Source organism: Sardina pilchardus, chromosome 24 (genome assembly GCF_963854185.1).
Source record: "Sardina pilchardus chromosome 24, fSarPil1.1, whole genome shotgun sequence".
NCBI lineage: Eukaryota > Metazoa > Chordata > Actinopteri > Clupeiformes > Clupeidae > Sardina > Sardina pilchardus.
In genome coordinates, this window is record NC_085017.1 from 28,414,706 (window position 1) to 28,431,589 (window position 16,884).

General features: G+C 41.5%; 1 protein-coding gene across 8 annotated transcripts in view; it reads right to left on the minus strand.

The window, feature by feature from the left end:
• Positions 1–261: 261 nt before the first annotated feature.
• Positions 262–16,884, minus strand: part of LOC134073060 (GTPase IMAP family member 7-like) — a 31,165-nt gene continuing 14,542 nt past the window's right edge. For 5 of the 8 annotated variants that reach the window (XM_062530009.1, XM_062530010.1, XM_062530011.1 and 2 more), the window contains one exon: positions 262–3,430. In XM_062530009.1, coding sequence (XP_062385993.1) covers positions 2,262–3,430 — 1,169 coding nt within the window. In that variant the 3' untranslated portion in view covers positions 262–2,261. Of the gene's footprint in view, positions 3,431–14,901; positions 16,001–16,884 lie in introns of those variants that run through there. The other 3 variants (XR_009937241.1, XR_009937240.1, XR_009937242.1) reach the window with 1 other exon arrangement.

Consider the following 16,884-nt stretch of genomic DNA (forward strand, 5'->3'; position numbering starts at 1 on the left):
CACAGTATGGTGCTTTAGGTACTATATAGACCAGGAGACCCACAGTATGGTGCATTAGGTACTATATAGACCAGGAGACCCACAGTATGGTGCATTAGGTACTATATAGACCAGGAGACCCACAGTATGGTGCATTAGGTACTAGACCAGGAGACCCACGGTATGGTGCATTAGGTAATTGCTGCTCCAACTTCGTTGACTCCAGTGCTACAATTAAACTTGCTTTTAAACCTGCTTTATCTACTAGTACATCAGCTGCTCTGTAGCCCACACTCATATCAATGTGAGGTGAGAAATGTACCGTCAACTTGCAGCATTTATATCTCCCTCCATCTTTTCCTGTAGTCTTCTTTTTTAGCTCCTCCTCCTTTCTTACTATTCTCTTCATCTCTTTAGCTCCTCCTCTTCTCTCATTCAATCTCTGCTACAGAAATAATCCACTGCAGTCAGTCATTAATGGGTTACATAATCATCCCTTTATTTAGCACATATCACGCTGTCTTTTAGCATAAACTGCTAGCATAACAGAGAGAAGCTCAAATACACACCATGGGCAAAAACGTGACAGTGACACAAGCTAAAGACGAAACATGTTGTATAAGAGTCATTAGTCCAGTATGTGCTGATGATACATGTGTTGTCAATAAATGCTGTGAAGATAAAAGCTGTTGCTTTGCATTACAATCTGGTGATGAACTATATATTTTTTTCTTTTTTTTTTTTTCTTCCTAGATTGTAATTTTTTTTTTTTTTTTTTTTTTTTTAATTGATCACAAAACAACAAGTATACAGTCATTTGTATACGACACAAACAGATCAAAAACGCCAGGGGATGTAAAAATAAATAACAGTAAAGAAAATAATAAACAATGAAGAAAACAACTCAATCTACATAAAGCATTTGAAAAATACAAATAATGTGTGTGTTCTAACAGCCTTCTTGTTACTACAACAGGATATAGTGGAAATATATTGTTTGATGTGAATTGACAGTTCTATAAAGTTTGGTGTTTTATTTTGGAATTTAGATTTATGAATGTAAAATTTGGTCAAAATTAAAATGGTGATGAACTATATCTATGGAGAGGATCATTTGTAGGGGTGTCACGATTCTCCAAATCCTCGATTCAATTTAATTTTCGATTTTAAAGCCACGATTCGATTCGAATTTCGATCTTTTTTTATTAATGCATTCCTTGTGTCATTATTATTATTATTATTATTATTATATTCATTTTTTATTTTTTGCCCTCTTCCTATTCTGTTTCAGGGGGCTTTTATTTTGAAAGCAATTTTTATTTTGAAAACGTTCCATCCGTGAGGTTGGGAACAAACAAAAAACGTCAAACATAGACATGTGAACATAGTGAAATGAAGCAACACAGAATGATACTTTGAATGTTTGTGCACACTCTGAAGACACTCTGAAGAGACCCAAGGTTAGTGTTAATGGAATAAGTACTTATCAATGTGCATTTTAAGCCTTAAAGTCATTTTGAACTGTAGGCTAACTAAATCGTTTTTTTACTTGCTAAGTTGAGAAGGCTAAATTGGTGTTAGGCTAACTGTCTAGGGACAAGTGTTGTAAATTAGCGTCAGTTAAAAATGCTATGATGCATGCATCAGATGACTTTTTAAGTTTGTCTATGTTTTTGTATCTGTCCCTATCTAAATAAACCTTAATAATAATAATAATAATAACTGACGTGAATGAACGTAAAAATGCTTCCACACCCGTGATTTCAGAGTAACAAGAGGTTGATGTGCATTTTTTAACTGGCTGCAGCCTAAAATTAGAGGAGTGTTGATGCTGCACGTGTGTGGTTTTGCGTTTTGGGCATACATGCTGGATGTCACGTTGGGGGTGTGGCTGCATCGTCGATTCTACTTTTCAGTTCGAAGTTCGAGACTGAGATGTAATTTCGATCGATTTCGATTTAAAATCAAGATCGTGACACCCTTAATCATTTGTACAGAATTGAATAAAAAAAATTTATGCACATTATGCACATGATATATCTGTATTACATATTTTCAAAAGTTGAATAAAAGAGAGTGGTACATGTGAATAAAACAAAAATAGATAAACCTCACCTTCTCATAGTAGCCTAATGCTACGATAATGAAACCAGTTATGGCCTATCATGGGTTCAATAAAATGGCATGAAGTACAAATACTGCACAAAAAAATTGGGGTGCCGTGGACGGAGAGAAATATGTTTATGGGTGCCTTGAGCCAGAAAAGTTTGGGAATCACTGATCTACTGTATGGAGCATCTGCCTAATGTGTTCACTACTGCTCCCATTCCTGCTCCCACTCCTGCTCCCACTGCTGCTCCTCCTGCTACTCCCACTACTGCACCTCCAACTGCTCCCACTACTGCACCTGCTGGCCCTCCCAAAAGAAAACCTTCTGCAGCCCCTTCTGCAGCTGCTAAAGCACCTGCAAAAGTACCTGCTAAAGCACCTGCTAAAAAACCTCCTTTTGCCCACTCATTAATAAATGCATTATCTAACTCAGCTTGAAGTCTAGCGTTCTCCTCATTCTTTTCCCTAAGCATTTCTTTAGCTTTCTTCAACTCCTTCTCTGCATTTTCCTTAAGCTGTTTCTCCCTCTCTGCCATTTCCTTAACCTGTTTCTCCCTCTCTGCCATTTCCTTAACCTGTTTCCCCCTCTCCTCCCATTCTCTCTGTTTCTCTTTTCTAAGCTCTTCTCTAGCTCTCTCTGCTGCATCCTTAATCTGTTTCTCCAGCTCCTCCTCTGCTCTCTTTCTCTTCTTTTCAGTTTCTTTCAGAATCTGTGCCTTCCTTTTCTCAATCTTTGCTTCAGCCTGCTGGTACATCTCAGTGGTGTAGTAGCCTCCTCCATTCACCTTCACCATCTTATCAATCTTCTGCAGCAGCTCTGTGACCTGAGACCGATTCTCTGAGTCTAAGTTGTTAAACACATGATATCCCCCACGGCACTGAGCCGTGAACTCTTTTAGCTGGGAACTCTTACTCAGATACTCTTCAATGGTTGTTCCCTTCAGTTTCTCCCCATGAGTGAACAGCACCATTGTGTACTTGTCTGATTCACTACCAAAGATTTCCTTAATCATCTTCACTGTATTCTGCTCCTCTTGTGTGAATCTCCCCAGCTGGATCACAACCAGGAACGCATGGGGACCCGGAGAGGACAGACAGATACACTCTGCAATCTTCTTTCTGATCTCTTCTGCACTGTAATTTGTGTCAAACAGGCCTGGAGTATCAACAACATACACATCTCTCCCACCCACTTCTGCTTTTTCCTTCTTACACTCTCTTGTCACTGAGGAGGGGGAGGTCTCTGATATAAACGCTTCTCTCCCCAGGATGGTGTTTCCTGAAGTGCTCTTTCCCACTCCAGTCTTCCCCACCAGCACAATCCTCAAATCTTCACGACTCTCTGTGGAGTTAAAGAGACTACAGTTACATATGACCCACTGCTGATGTGAAACATGTCCTGAATTGTCTCACCTGTGACTTATAGATCCTGAAAAACATTCAATCCTTTTTGTGTTGCGGGTGTTTTAGCTGTTCTAAAATCAATGTAAAGTTTATGACCTCTCAGGGCTTGTTGCTTAAATAATCACAATTAGCTGTGACATATCAACACATTAACCTTATTGACCAACACCAGTTAACACTAGAAGCGCCGCGCCGTTCTGACCCACTTATACAGTAAGCATTACTTGAGAATGGCCATTTCCCTCACGCGTTGCCTGATTCACGCTCTGTGTGAATTGTATTACAGCTGCATTACAACTTACCGCCATTGATACTGTAGCCCAGTTCTACTGGCGGCCAGGAAGCAACCTCTAAGTGGCCCAGCCCATATAGTATATTTCGGAGCTTTCGGAGCTTTCGGAAATGGCAACAGAAATCCCTAGTAGCCTAGTCACCTACAGACTGCAACAATACAACTCTTTTATTGTTTTGTTTTTTCGGGTGTTTGTAAATTCGGGTGTTTGTAAATTCAGTCTGGCACTCTGAAAATGTTCGCAAGGCTCTGCACTTCGAAAAAGACGAGCATGAACTAACAAACTATTTGTCATAGGCCTAGTTCAAAATTGCCATTAACACAAGCAGCAGATTGAAAATAACACTTTATGTTTCATTTGAGAGTTTGACAACGGTGATGATGATATGCAAACAAGTTTTATCGAGTTAGACTGCTTCTCTACAATAGTTCCGTAATCTGACGTAGGCTATTTCCTCATGAATGTAATTCTGTAATTTCTCTTTGGATAGCTATCTATCTATCCAATGGCGTCAGTTTAGTTTTCAGGGGACAAAACGCTATTTTACAGCTTGGTTTGATAAGTGCTGGGGACATAAATTTTATATGATCTTAACGATGTTGAGGACTGTTGCGTTTCTGACTCTGCTGCCCTGTTGTCGCCAGAACCAGTTTTAAACGCACAGGCCTACGAGGCTATATTTAGGACTTTATCAGCTTCGTGCTTAAATGGCTCATTCCGAGGAGAATGAAGGCTAGTTCGGTGGTTTCTATCATGTCCTCAGGACTCGGCTCGCCCAAAAAAAACGAAACCAGAGCCAGAATGATGCTGAAATCGCGTAGGCCCGGTCTATGTCCCAAGTAGTCATTCTAACTCCATGAAAATTACCACCGCTGGTTAGTTTGCTTTGGTTTGTGGAGTAATCCATATGGATTGGTGAAAATGTATAGGCTTTAGACCTACTTTCTCGGGGGGCAGAGACATTTTTAAAGGTGGTCTAGGCCGTCTATGAAATACAGTAGCCAAAGCATAAATCTTTTAATCGTTGTTCCGTTGGCTATTCGAAATTGCGCTCTGATCAGCGGAGGACGGGAGCAATGAATCTAAATATTGGTTGTTTATCGAAGAACAGTAGCCTACCATGCCTTACCATTATCTTTGATATTTCAGTGCATGGTTTTGAATATTTTAACAGTTGTCAAAAATATATGGGATTCAGTCAGTCGAGTTTATTTGATATTCGCGGCATACACTTAACGCACGATCAAAGCTTCTGACATGCATACTGACGACTGTCCATCAGATCAGAGTCTAATGCTCTGTCAATCTCAGACTCTCACAAAATTAAGGAAGCAAGTAAAATGCAAGATGCACGGGAAGTAGGAGTATGAATGATGTAGCCTACGTTTCTTAATGATTGTCAAAATGTTTCTTTTTTTATATGTCACAAAAAAGAATGCGTTGAAGGTCTGAATCTTAAATGTTTTGTTCAGATGCAATAGTGTTGGATGTGTCGCTGTCAATAAGGGTTGTGTGCCCTCAGTTAAATGTTAACTTTATATTAGAAAACAAGAGAAAAATAGAACATATCGTTATAGTCATTAATTCACCATGATAAACTGCAGTCGTAGCTTGACGTACAGCCTACGGTAGGCCTATGCCTATCTCTGAATCAACATGAACATGAGTACTTATATCTAAGTTGCTAGAACTTTATTTTGCGTAGCTAGGTCTTAGTCAATGGTGAAAATGAATCACCGCTCACTGCCCTATCGCCCTGTCAAGCGTAGCCATGTATTAAAAAGACATTTTATTTTCAGTTGTCAAAAGTGGTGGGGACAAAATCTGTGATAATAAAAAGTGTTAAAATGACGCCCATCTATCTATCAATCTATCTATCTATCTAACGTTAGGTTTCACTTGCGCAAAAAGACGAGCATGAACTTTGCGAGATTGGTTCCCATTGTCAACTCAAATTGGTGAGGGTTCTGTTACATCTGCGATCAAGTGATTTGATACATAGAAATTATTATAACGATTAGTCTAGTCTAGTCTTTGACTTATGAGTCGTTTTCCAAGCATCTATGCCGTGCCGACTAAAGGCCCGTACAGACCAGATACGACACGAATTTGCGGTGCAAAATGCGAAAAATTTGTGTGCGAAATTTTCGCACTCGAAGTGTACACACCGAGTCCGATGCGATTATTTTAATATTTCGCATTCTATTTCGTGCTCACGTCACACAGCGAATTTCAGTAAGTAGGGAGAACTCGTAAAATCATCTAGATTTGAAGCAGATTGATAGCCTTTGATAATACATTGGACGGGCATTGTCTTGAGAGGTGCTGGGGAAATGAAAGTTTATACGGCCATCCTTCCCATCTATGTTGTGCTATTGTAATTGTGCAGTCGAACCACAACGTTGGTTGGGTTCATTAGTAGGCTACACACACACACACACACACACACACACACCTGTGTGCGTGCACTGAGCGTACCATGAGGCTACTCATCAATGGGAGAAAATGTCCCGTGTGTAATCACACCAAATTGGCCTACCATACTTTACCAACTATGCACAGTATCCCATTAGCTGCATGCCATCAGGGTAATTACAATTTTCTATATTAAGTAGGCCTGAAGTTAGTCAACACGTTATCAAAATGAACTTAATGCAGAGTTACATCCACGCGCACACATTTTGTTTAAGCAGGAGAAATTACGCACGCAGGCGCGCAACTATTTGTTTTCTTTAACTCGGCTAGCGTTATCAGCACACAATGTGAAGCTAAATCACAACTGAATACACATCATGGATATTATATCGCAACAACGAAAACAGAAAGGATGGAACGCAAAGCTAGAGTTACGCCTATTCCAGATGGACAAAACAGGTAGACAATTGGTGTGCTTGCCAGAATTGACTAGCTAAAGCCAGACGTTAACGGTAGGCGGCCCTTCGCTAGAACAAAACTAAAGGGAACTTAGCCTTTATAGGGCTGTGTAACGTTGTCCAAATGAGTAGATTACTGTTAGACTTTATTGTTGTATTAAATTATTGATTTCCATTCAGATGGCAACCACAAAGCGATTCTAATAGGGCTCCGAAATGGGCAGCAGCAGCACTGGGTGAGAGCCATTAAGTGTTGGAAGCGAACTGTACCATCCCCCCTCTGTGAACTGACCTTTGTGCCTCAGAACACGAATTAAAAAATCCCCCCAAGAGCAGTTTCACACATCATTAGCAATCTTTTGTTGAGTGTGCGTCTGCAACAGTGAGCCTACTCCTTTTCAGCTTTCGGAAACAGCAGCATCATTTTCGCCGGGGACCGGGTAGCATACATGTCTCCACCACTTTTTATGACGAACTTTTTTGTCCCCACCACTTTTTAAATGTTTATCAATTCATCAAAAAAGTTGGTGCCCACCAGTGATGCGCGGGTACGTGTCTGAACGGCCTGCCCCGCCCCGCCGTTTACAACTAACCCGACCGCAAAAAATAATTATTGAAATACTGTATACCCGACCCGCTTCCCAACCCACTTATTGTAAAAAAATAGTCTTACTTAAGCCTACCTTACATTGCCAGACTTTGCAAAGATTTGGAAAAGATTTTTGAAAGACTAGAGTCTCAGACCCTCTCACATCTAAAGACAATTCATTGAGTTTTTAGTCACAGACTAGTCACAGGCCAGTCTCAGATTAGGATTTTGCAAAGACTGTGGTCACTATTTACAAGACTGCTGCTAGATTCCTTCAAATTATTTCCATCGTGCACTAGGCTATACGTCATCATCAACAGGAACTCACATGACAGGCTACTCATATCAAAGTAATTTTTTCGCGTTTCTGCAGCATTGTTTGATAGTGTGACATCACTAACAGATATAGAGTTGTTCTGTCACGTAGAATAGCCGACTAATAAATTATAAGAAATGAAATAACAAATAATCATACAGGCTACAGCTGTCGCCTATTTTGCCCCTTCCGTTTTCGTGTTCGTCGACCGAGGTCACTATTGGTTTTTAATGTTCACGTCACTATTTGCATGAGCCACGACTGAAAAGACTTACGATAATATCAAACATGTTTGATATTGTCGTAACGGCAAAACTAGAAAAAGACTGACTCCGACGGACTTAAAACCGCTAAGATTGGCACCTTACACTAAACGATTTAGATGACGGGAGCGCGCCGAGATTCTAGTACAACTGGCAAGATTTCCGCCCGATTTTGGAAAAGTAGTCGGCGACTGTTAAAACAGACCAAAACCGTGCAATGTAAAGGCTCTAGCACGCTCCTCTGTCTGCGTCACGCGCACGCGACACTGGACGTTTGACGTGCGTCATTTTAGACGCGTATAAGAGGCATACTCCAATGTCTGTGTCCTGAATGCGCGCCAGCCGATCAAGGTTAGCGCCGGCACACTACGAATTAACTGTGATACTCTGGGATGTGCGACCACTGAACTAGGAAGAGCCAGGGAAGGAGTGTTCCACACTTAAATACACAAAAGATGCAGCTGTTAGATGAGGAGAAGCACCACGAGTACTTCCTCATGTCTGCTGAAAAGTTTGATGAGTTGGTTCTTCACATCTCTCCATTTATCATCCACCAGAACAGGCACAGCACACCACACGTAGGCTAGCATTCCAAGTTACAGCTAAACTAATGGGTTAGCTTATGGCTAATGTGTATGGGAAATCCTATAGAGATGCTAACGGTTAGCATAATCGATAAAAGTATATATTTAGAGCGAACTTCAGTCCATTTACACAACTTGGATTACATAGGAGGTCTTTGTTTACAACTGACTATTAAAATACTCAAAGACTAATGTTTTGTCATCATATAACAACGTTAGCGAGTAGGAAACGCCAGTTTAAGTGTTCTTCTGTCTCTGTTTGCTGAGTTTTAAGCGCTATTTCTGTACGTGCTCCACCTACTGGAGCGGCGTCTTTACAGCAGTTCCGTTTCACACATGCGCAGTCTACGCGTGAAAGAGACGCGCGGTCTTAAATTTTGGTCGACTCAAAAACGCGACGCATGCCGTAAAAATGACGCAATTCTCGTCACGCGCTCACCAGTGCCGCGTGCGCGTGACGCAGACGGAGGAGCGTGCCACGGCCTTAAGCCAGCCTTTAGTCGTAGCGTCATTGAGCTACGCAAAACTGGTATCTCATGCATGTAAACAATATAGGCCTAATTATATATAGCCTAGTGATTGCTCAGAATTTTGGAAACATGCATTTAGTCTAGGCCTACCTTTTTTTTGTTCCGTGTCAGCATTCATCCAAAAATTAGGCTATTTGACTCAACATTGAACATAATTAGCCTAAGGATTTTCTATACAAATTCTGTTTCAGCCGTTCTTCACATGAATGCGTTGAGGCTCCCAAGCATGAAATGCAGGCATAGAATATTACAGTATTACTATTAAGAAACTCTTTATTAACGTCTTCATCAATGGACCAAAACAAAAATCAAAACCAAAACCCAGAGATGAAACCTTTATTGCACGAAAGAGCAGACGTGGGGCTTTCCAACGAGCCACTTTATAAGTTGCGCAAGGACGCACATTGCATGCTCATACCAATTGTAGGATATATGCCTTCATGACATTAAATTAAGAAGTATTTCCTGATTGGGGACACTTTTAGTTTATTTTTCTTTCAGTCCATGGTTCCACCGTTCGATCTTGCTGCAAATTATCAGACTTGAGAAGCACGCATCGCATCGGCAACTTCGCTGCTCAGAATTGACTGCCTTGTGCGTAAACAGCGGTGGAAATCCCGACAGTGTTTCAACTACATGAAACATAATTAGTGAACCATCAAATACCCCCTTATTGCATTGGCCATCAGTCCAAACATTAAGCAATATAATCAAACAGTGTAAGAGTAAATTAGACCCCAAAACAAACCAAAAATGTTCTGCTTTTGATGGCATGCCGCTCCGTTCCAAATGAAACGCATGTCTCACAATAAAACGCACGTATGCAGAGCCTAATTAGCCTAAATAAAATGGGCATTGAGGAGTTACAGGTAGGCCTAAGCAATCTCCTGCCAACCTAGCCTATCTTCTTGTCTCTATTGAAGTTTTAGCCTACCTATTTCGTGTGTTTACAACAACATTGACATTGACATGTTCCGTGGTGTGCGGATATAGAGAGGCTTTCCAGACAGAACTTCCTTTTTTTAAACCGTTTATGTTCATCGGCGCAGCCTACTACGATGCGAACTGACAGCTGTTGTCACGCGTATGCTCCTGACTCTAAATAGCTATATAGATCTTGCTAAGTCACTTGATCTGTAATACGGTAAATACATTTTATCTTTAATTGTTTCCCGCATTCAGAATCAAGAATAACATTCGTGAACCATTTTGTTTTGTTACCAGCATAAAAACAAGCGTAGCCTACCATCGGCCTATCCGCACATTTGAAATAAAATGTATGAATTGACCCAAAAACGAGAAAACAAGTTGCGCTTCGGACATAGGCTTATTATGCTTTTAGTGGAAACTGGCCTCGTGACCTCATGAAACCATTAGTGACAGCAAAACAAACCTAAACGAAACAGCCAGATGCCTCTTCATAAAATAGGCTAACAGAAGACACCTTCATAAACAATAACAAGTTTTGTCGTGAGACTAGGCTATTAAAAGCAGAAAAGATGTTCAGTTTGCTTCGGGATTTAATTCAATTTGGGATTGTTTGGCTAGTGGTAAATGCTGACATTCCTAACCCTGCTCACAAGTGCCACCTGGTGGTTGTTTGGGTCATTGCAGCTTCACTTGGGAAAAATAAATAAAATACACGTGATTCACACGTGATTCTCATGAGAATCTCACGTGAAAGCGGCCAATGTCAACCAACGCCCACTGTACCTAGAAGCGCCGCGCCCCGGTCATTTGACCGCTTTGACGACCTACTAGAAGCGCCATGCTGGTGTGAACTACTTAAAGCGCGGCGAGGCGGTCAAAAGATCGCTGAGTCCTTAGACTGGGAGGCTGTTACTTACACAAAATGATTGCTAGATGGCGCTTCGTGCACGAATCAAATCGTTTGGTCATCAATTCAGTTTGCACTAAGCCATGTATCATTCGTGTCAGACCGTGTTGTTGGTAGTCTGTGGTTGTTTCATTATGACATACAGCACGTTCGAGTTATCTGTTCATTTATTTGTGTTGATTTGTGTTGTTTGAGGTAAAAACTCTGGAAGAGTTCTTGAACAAACCTTAAGCAAACTTGACTTTCAACTAAAATGCTCTATAAGTGAATGGGTGGCTAGTTCCAATTTACTCCCCAAATTCACTTCTATTCATTTAATAGGTAGCCTATATGTTTGCGCCGCCGAAAATTATCGGATGGAACAAAGAGCCTAACAGTCTAGTTTCAATTACACAGTAGCCAGGATTTCAGGCCGCATTTTACAGGCTACCGTGGCTACTTTCTAAAACAATTTTTATTAATTTAGGGAGAAGCATCTTATAGGGTCTAGCTACATCAGAGGGAGGGCTGAGCAGAAAGATATTCTCTGTTTTGTGACTGTGTATGATATGTTTGCGATGTCTGCTGAAAAAAAGCTATAGGCCTATTGTTTCTACAATTTAAGCTAACGTCTATGTGAATTCGAGATTCAGCATTGAGACACACATTTTAACGGATCAGTAGAGGAGAACTGTAGCCCACTGGTTAAAGCTTCGGCCTTATATTCATGGGGTTACTGGTTCGATCCCCGACCTGTTCATGGCGGAAGTTCTTTTAAGCAAGGCATCAATAAATATAGGCTATATTCTATTCTATTTTTTTCTATTCACACAACTACACGCACGCTGGCGAAATCGAACATTCTGAAACGCGCATATGCGATGAAACATGAGGCCATCCTTAAAAATATTCTTGTTTGCCGTAACCCGACCGACCCTGTCAATATAGGGCCGACCCAAACATTTATTTTTTTTCCCCTCTAGTCCGACCGACTTGCCGGTTGCAAATTGCGTTAAGACCGACCGATTTTTTTTTAATTAGGCCTATTATTCTTCAAACACCCAATACAAATGCAATACAATAATATTATATTTTCTTAAGTATTGTGAATACAAATTGCCTACATACAAACGTAGGCTGCGTTCTTTCTTCCAAATAAATCCTGTGGCGTCATGTTTATGTTTGTCATGCGCTACATGCTTCCAGTCTCATTCACTGCCAGTGGTTCGCGCTTGACTGTAGCCTAATGGCTGCGGCTTTAGTGGTCGTGGTCGACGTCAAAACTTATACTAGTTCGGGCACTATTATCCACCTGAAAACGCATTAAACACTTGCACATTTAGATGACTTGGCACGAAGTTATGTCCAGATATTTTCCCGGACCCATCCCTTCTCCCCATTCGTGTAACGGTGACCGTGTCAACAGACTTAAATGAGACCTGGCTGAAGGTGTTGGTGGAAGAAACTCAAAAAATTGAGGACGTGCCCGCATTAAGTGGTTTCTTTTGGATTGAAACATTTAAGTGACTCGTTAAGGGATCGTTCTACTAGGCCTACAGGCTAGCAAGGACAGCTATTCTTCAAGTGGTAAGAACTAGCTACTGGTGGAGAAAAGAAAGCAACGTAATATCTCTGATTTGTAGGCCTAGGTTGCATTGACACGTCGTAGCGGTGGATGCAAGTAAACCATATAATCTAGTTACCAGTAAAATCATTGAAATTAACATATTATTTTTTTCATAATATATTTTCATATAATATCTTTTTTGTTTACTTCTCTGGCAGTAGGCTACAGCATATTTAAAGCTATAGCCTACATTTTAGTCAAGTCAAGTTTATTTGAATAGGCCTAGCACATTTTATACACAGAGGTCATTCAATGTGCTTTAGACACAAAGCAAATAGTAACAAATAAAAGCAGAGAAGGGCAATATAGTCAAAGAATAATTCAAAAGGTAAAGATCATTATAAAGCAAGAATTTAAGCAAGAGTGTTTGTGTGTTGTTACAACAAATTGGATCTAGTCATAGGTGTGCAGATAGCATACGGTTAATGCACCCTCTATAAAGTATGCTGATTTTCGTTAAGTCACGTTCAGAAATATTACTATATTGCCAAAAGTATTGGGTCACCTGCCTTGACCCCCATATGAACTTCAGTCACATCCTATTCTTAATCCATAGGGCTTAATATGACATTAATGGTCCACCTATAAGAGCTTCGACTCTTCTGGGAAGGCTTTCCAAGGTTTAGGAGTGTTTATGGGCATTTTTGACCATTCTTTCAGAAGCGCATTTGTGAAGTCACACACTGATGTTGGACGAGGAGACTGGCTCTCAGTCCCCTTTAATTCATCCCAACGGTGTTCTATTGGGTTGAGGTCAGGTGCAGGCCAGTCAAGTTCTTCCACACCAAACTCTGTCATCCATGTCTGTATGGACCTTGCTTGGTGCACGGGTACACAGTCATGCATATACCTTGTGGAAAGCCTTCCTAGAAGAGTTGAAGCTGTTATAGCTGCAAAGACTGGACCAACATCATATTAAACCCTATGGATTAAGAATAGGATGTGACTGAAGTTCATAGGGGGGTCAAGGCCGGTGACCCAATACTTTTGGCAATATAGTGTGTGTCGTGTGTGTGTGTACATATATATATATATATATATATATAACATGCAAATGTTTTTAAATTCATACCAACAAAATCACCGTGACCAAAAATGAACCTTTTTTTTTTACCTTGAATCTTGAAAAAAAAAATATTTGCCTACCTACCGACCCAATTTTTTTTGGGAGGGGCTGTTACTGCAAACAAAAATATTTTTAAGGATGGCCTGATTGCGCATTCTTCCACGAGTTGCCGAAACAGCCAGCCTACAGCCTAGCCTATGCAGGGGACAGAGAGAGGCGGTGGGGGTGGGGAAGCAGTTACTGTAATTGTCCTCAAAATGCCGCGGTGATGTCTGTAGTAGCCTAGCCTAGACGAGTGTATGGGGGAGGGGGAATGATCGGTTTCAAATAGGCTATGTTTGCAATGGAAAGTGTTATGTATAGACCCCGAAGCCAATTGCTTTGAGAATAACGGCTGGCTGATGAAGTAGTTGGCTGGCTAGCTGGCTCAGCCAAAACCTAGGCTGCAGCCGCCAAAGTTTTCATGACTGATAATGGCTTTAGTTGCCACTTCATGTCTACAGATGTCTATATTGTACTAGATCTCAACACACAATGTTATTGTATTGTTTTGGACAACGTTCTGCACGTTTCACTTCAATGTAGACTGCCTGCGTTGCGAACAGCGCAGCAATCTCTGGAAAAGAAACGGTGGAAGTCGCAGTAGCCTAATAGCCTATCGCGTTCAATGTTGTAAATCCGTCTGTTCCAGAATATTTGGTTCATATCATCAATCTTTGGTTTTGGTGTTTGTGCAACCGGGCCCTGAAGATTTAACAAAAGTCTGACTCGCTGCCATCTATTTGTCTGAGCAAAATGAACCTAATTTTCGAGTTATGTCTACTGTGCCTTTACAACTAGCAAAACGATTTTACCAGGGCCATATAGATACAGAGTTTAAGGTGGTTAATGTAAGCTTCAAATAGTTCCCGAAAGAGATTGACAATTGATTAGAAAATCATTGAGCAGTTGAATATTGAGAGACAGAGCTACAACTTTGGGTAATTAAAAGTCAATAAACGCATTATCGTGCCACATGTATTTCATAGTGTAATTACTGTGTACAATATGTAGGCCTATCCTACAATTACATCAATATATTTACTAAAATCTGTGGCTGGCTTATTTGTTTTGTGTTTGAGACACGGTGCCTAGGTTTATGGTTTTTAAGTGTATGGTTCAGTCCACACCGACGGGACGGACCATGCCTAGGATAGTTAAGAGTATTTGGTTATTTTGTGATGGGGGTGGTAGCATGTAGCGCAAGCTAAGCAAGCAAGGTGGCTTGTTGCAATGTGGTAGTATGGAGGCAGCATGTGGTGGTAGCATGTAGCGTAACACAAGCTAAACTAGTGGTAGTATGGAGGCAGCATGTGGTGGTAGCATGTAGCGTAGCACAAGCTATACTAGCTGCTTTGTTTGTTGCAATGTGGTAGTATGGTGTGTTGGCTTGTTGCAATGTGGTAATATGGAGGCAGCATGTGGTGGTAGCATGTAGCGTAGCACAAGCTAAACTAGCTGGTTTGTTTGTTGCAATGTGGTAGTATGGTGGCAGCATGGAGGGGAGTGTCTCCAGGACGCTGGTTTCACTGTTAAGCCTTCATGAGGTGTCGTGGGCCTAACTTAACGAAACATCGGTGAATGAGGGTGCCCACTTGATAACTCCAATGACATGCTGTATACCATATACTGCTGTGGGATTGGCCATCTGTCTTGTGTTTGTGACCATTGGTTAACAGGTTGGTGGTTAGCCTGCTTCTTTAAGTTAATTTTGGACAGGGGCTTCTTAATGTGTGTTTGCCTTGGATTTTGGCACAAGGGATTTTAACATCTAATCCTGTGTATTAATGTAATGCTGAAGCTAGCGTAGGCTAGTGACTGCTGTGAATAGGGCAGCTGACAACAAGGGAAAGACCTTGTGACTGCACGGAAAGACGGCTGACAGGAGGAAATAGACCCCGCCGGGGCCTCAATGGGTTAGCAGCTCATTGAGGCAGTAGCCCAGGCTTTTATAAGCTATGAGCTACACCCTACTAAGCTACAGTACGACATAATGAAAAAATACCCCTAGAGTCAGCGAGAGTGGGGGCGGAAGATGACTCACCTGTGTTGGATTTGGTTACTGACCCTGGAACGAATTTGATTACGAGTAAGGAAAACATGTCTGTGGAAGCCGCTTGTTCAGAGAAAGTTGATAAGAAGTTGCAGGTGTGTGTGTGTGGGTGGCAGAAGGTTACAAGTCTAAAGGGCCTGAAAATCCATCAAGGGAAAAAGAAGTGCTTGGTAGAGGGAACGCAGGGTCCCCGCATTGATAGTTACTTCTTGAGAAGTGTATCAAGTCAGTCGGTTGAAGTTCAGCGACAGGAAGTAATCCACAGTTCGCAGGACATCAGCACCCCTGTTGTTGAGGAAGGTTTGAGCACTGAGGCAGAAAGAGTGACCAGGCAGCCAAGGAGGGAGAAGATTAATGGTCATAGACTTGGGGTTAGGTGGCCAGGTGCAGCAGATGGTAGACTATGGGAGGATGTTAATAGTGATCTTGTCAGCATCCTGGGGCAGCTTAAGGGGTCAGCTGAAAGTAAATTAGAGAAAATGGGAGACATTATCTATAGCTATGGTAAGGAAAGATTTGGGATTATTGAGAAAAGGGCAAAACGGCAACAGGAGGTAGTCAAATCTAGGCGCCAGAAAGAGATAAATAAACTCATTAAGGAGAGGAGGCAGCTCAAGAAGCAGTGGAGAAAAGCTACAGTCGTTGAGAAGGAAGGTATTGACATTCTACAGGCAGATGGGAGGGGGCGGTTGGCAGTGCTAAGAAGAGCAGAAAATATTAGGAAGAACAGGAAAAAGAAATCACGAGCTCGACTAGCATTCTACAAAGACCCATTTAAGTTTGTTAAGTCATTATTTGTAATGCAGAAAAGTGGTAGCCTTTTGGAACCTAAGCTGAAACTTGAGGAGTACTTAGAGGGGGTGTACAAAGACGGGGAGAGGTTCAGAGAGATGGTGCTTCCCGCTGATATCCCGCCTATTGGTGATGTAAGTAGCCAGTGTGATGACAGTCCACCAAGGTGGAAGGAGGTGCAAGAAGTGATTAAGCATGCAAGGGCCTCTTCGGCCCCGGGACCTAATGGGGTGCCCTACCGACTGTATAAGAGTGCACCAGGTGTTTTGAGATTTCTGTGGCAGTTAATGAAAGTAGTTTGGAAAAAACAGTGTATTCCTAAGGCTTGGCGTAGGGCTGGGGGAATATTTATTCCTAAAGAAAAGGATGCAGTGGAGATTAATCAATTTAGACCAATTAGCTTACTGAATGTTGAAGGGAAGGTTTTCTTTAGTGTTGTGGCACGGAGGCTGACAAGTTATCTTGAAAGGAATAAGCTAATTGATACCTCGGTGCAAAAGGCTGGAATCCCTGGCTTCTCCGGGTGCTTAGAGCATACCAGCATGATTTGG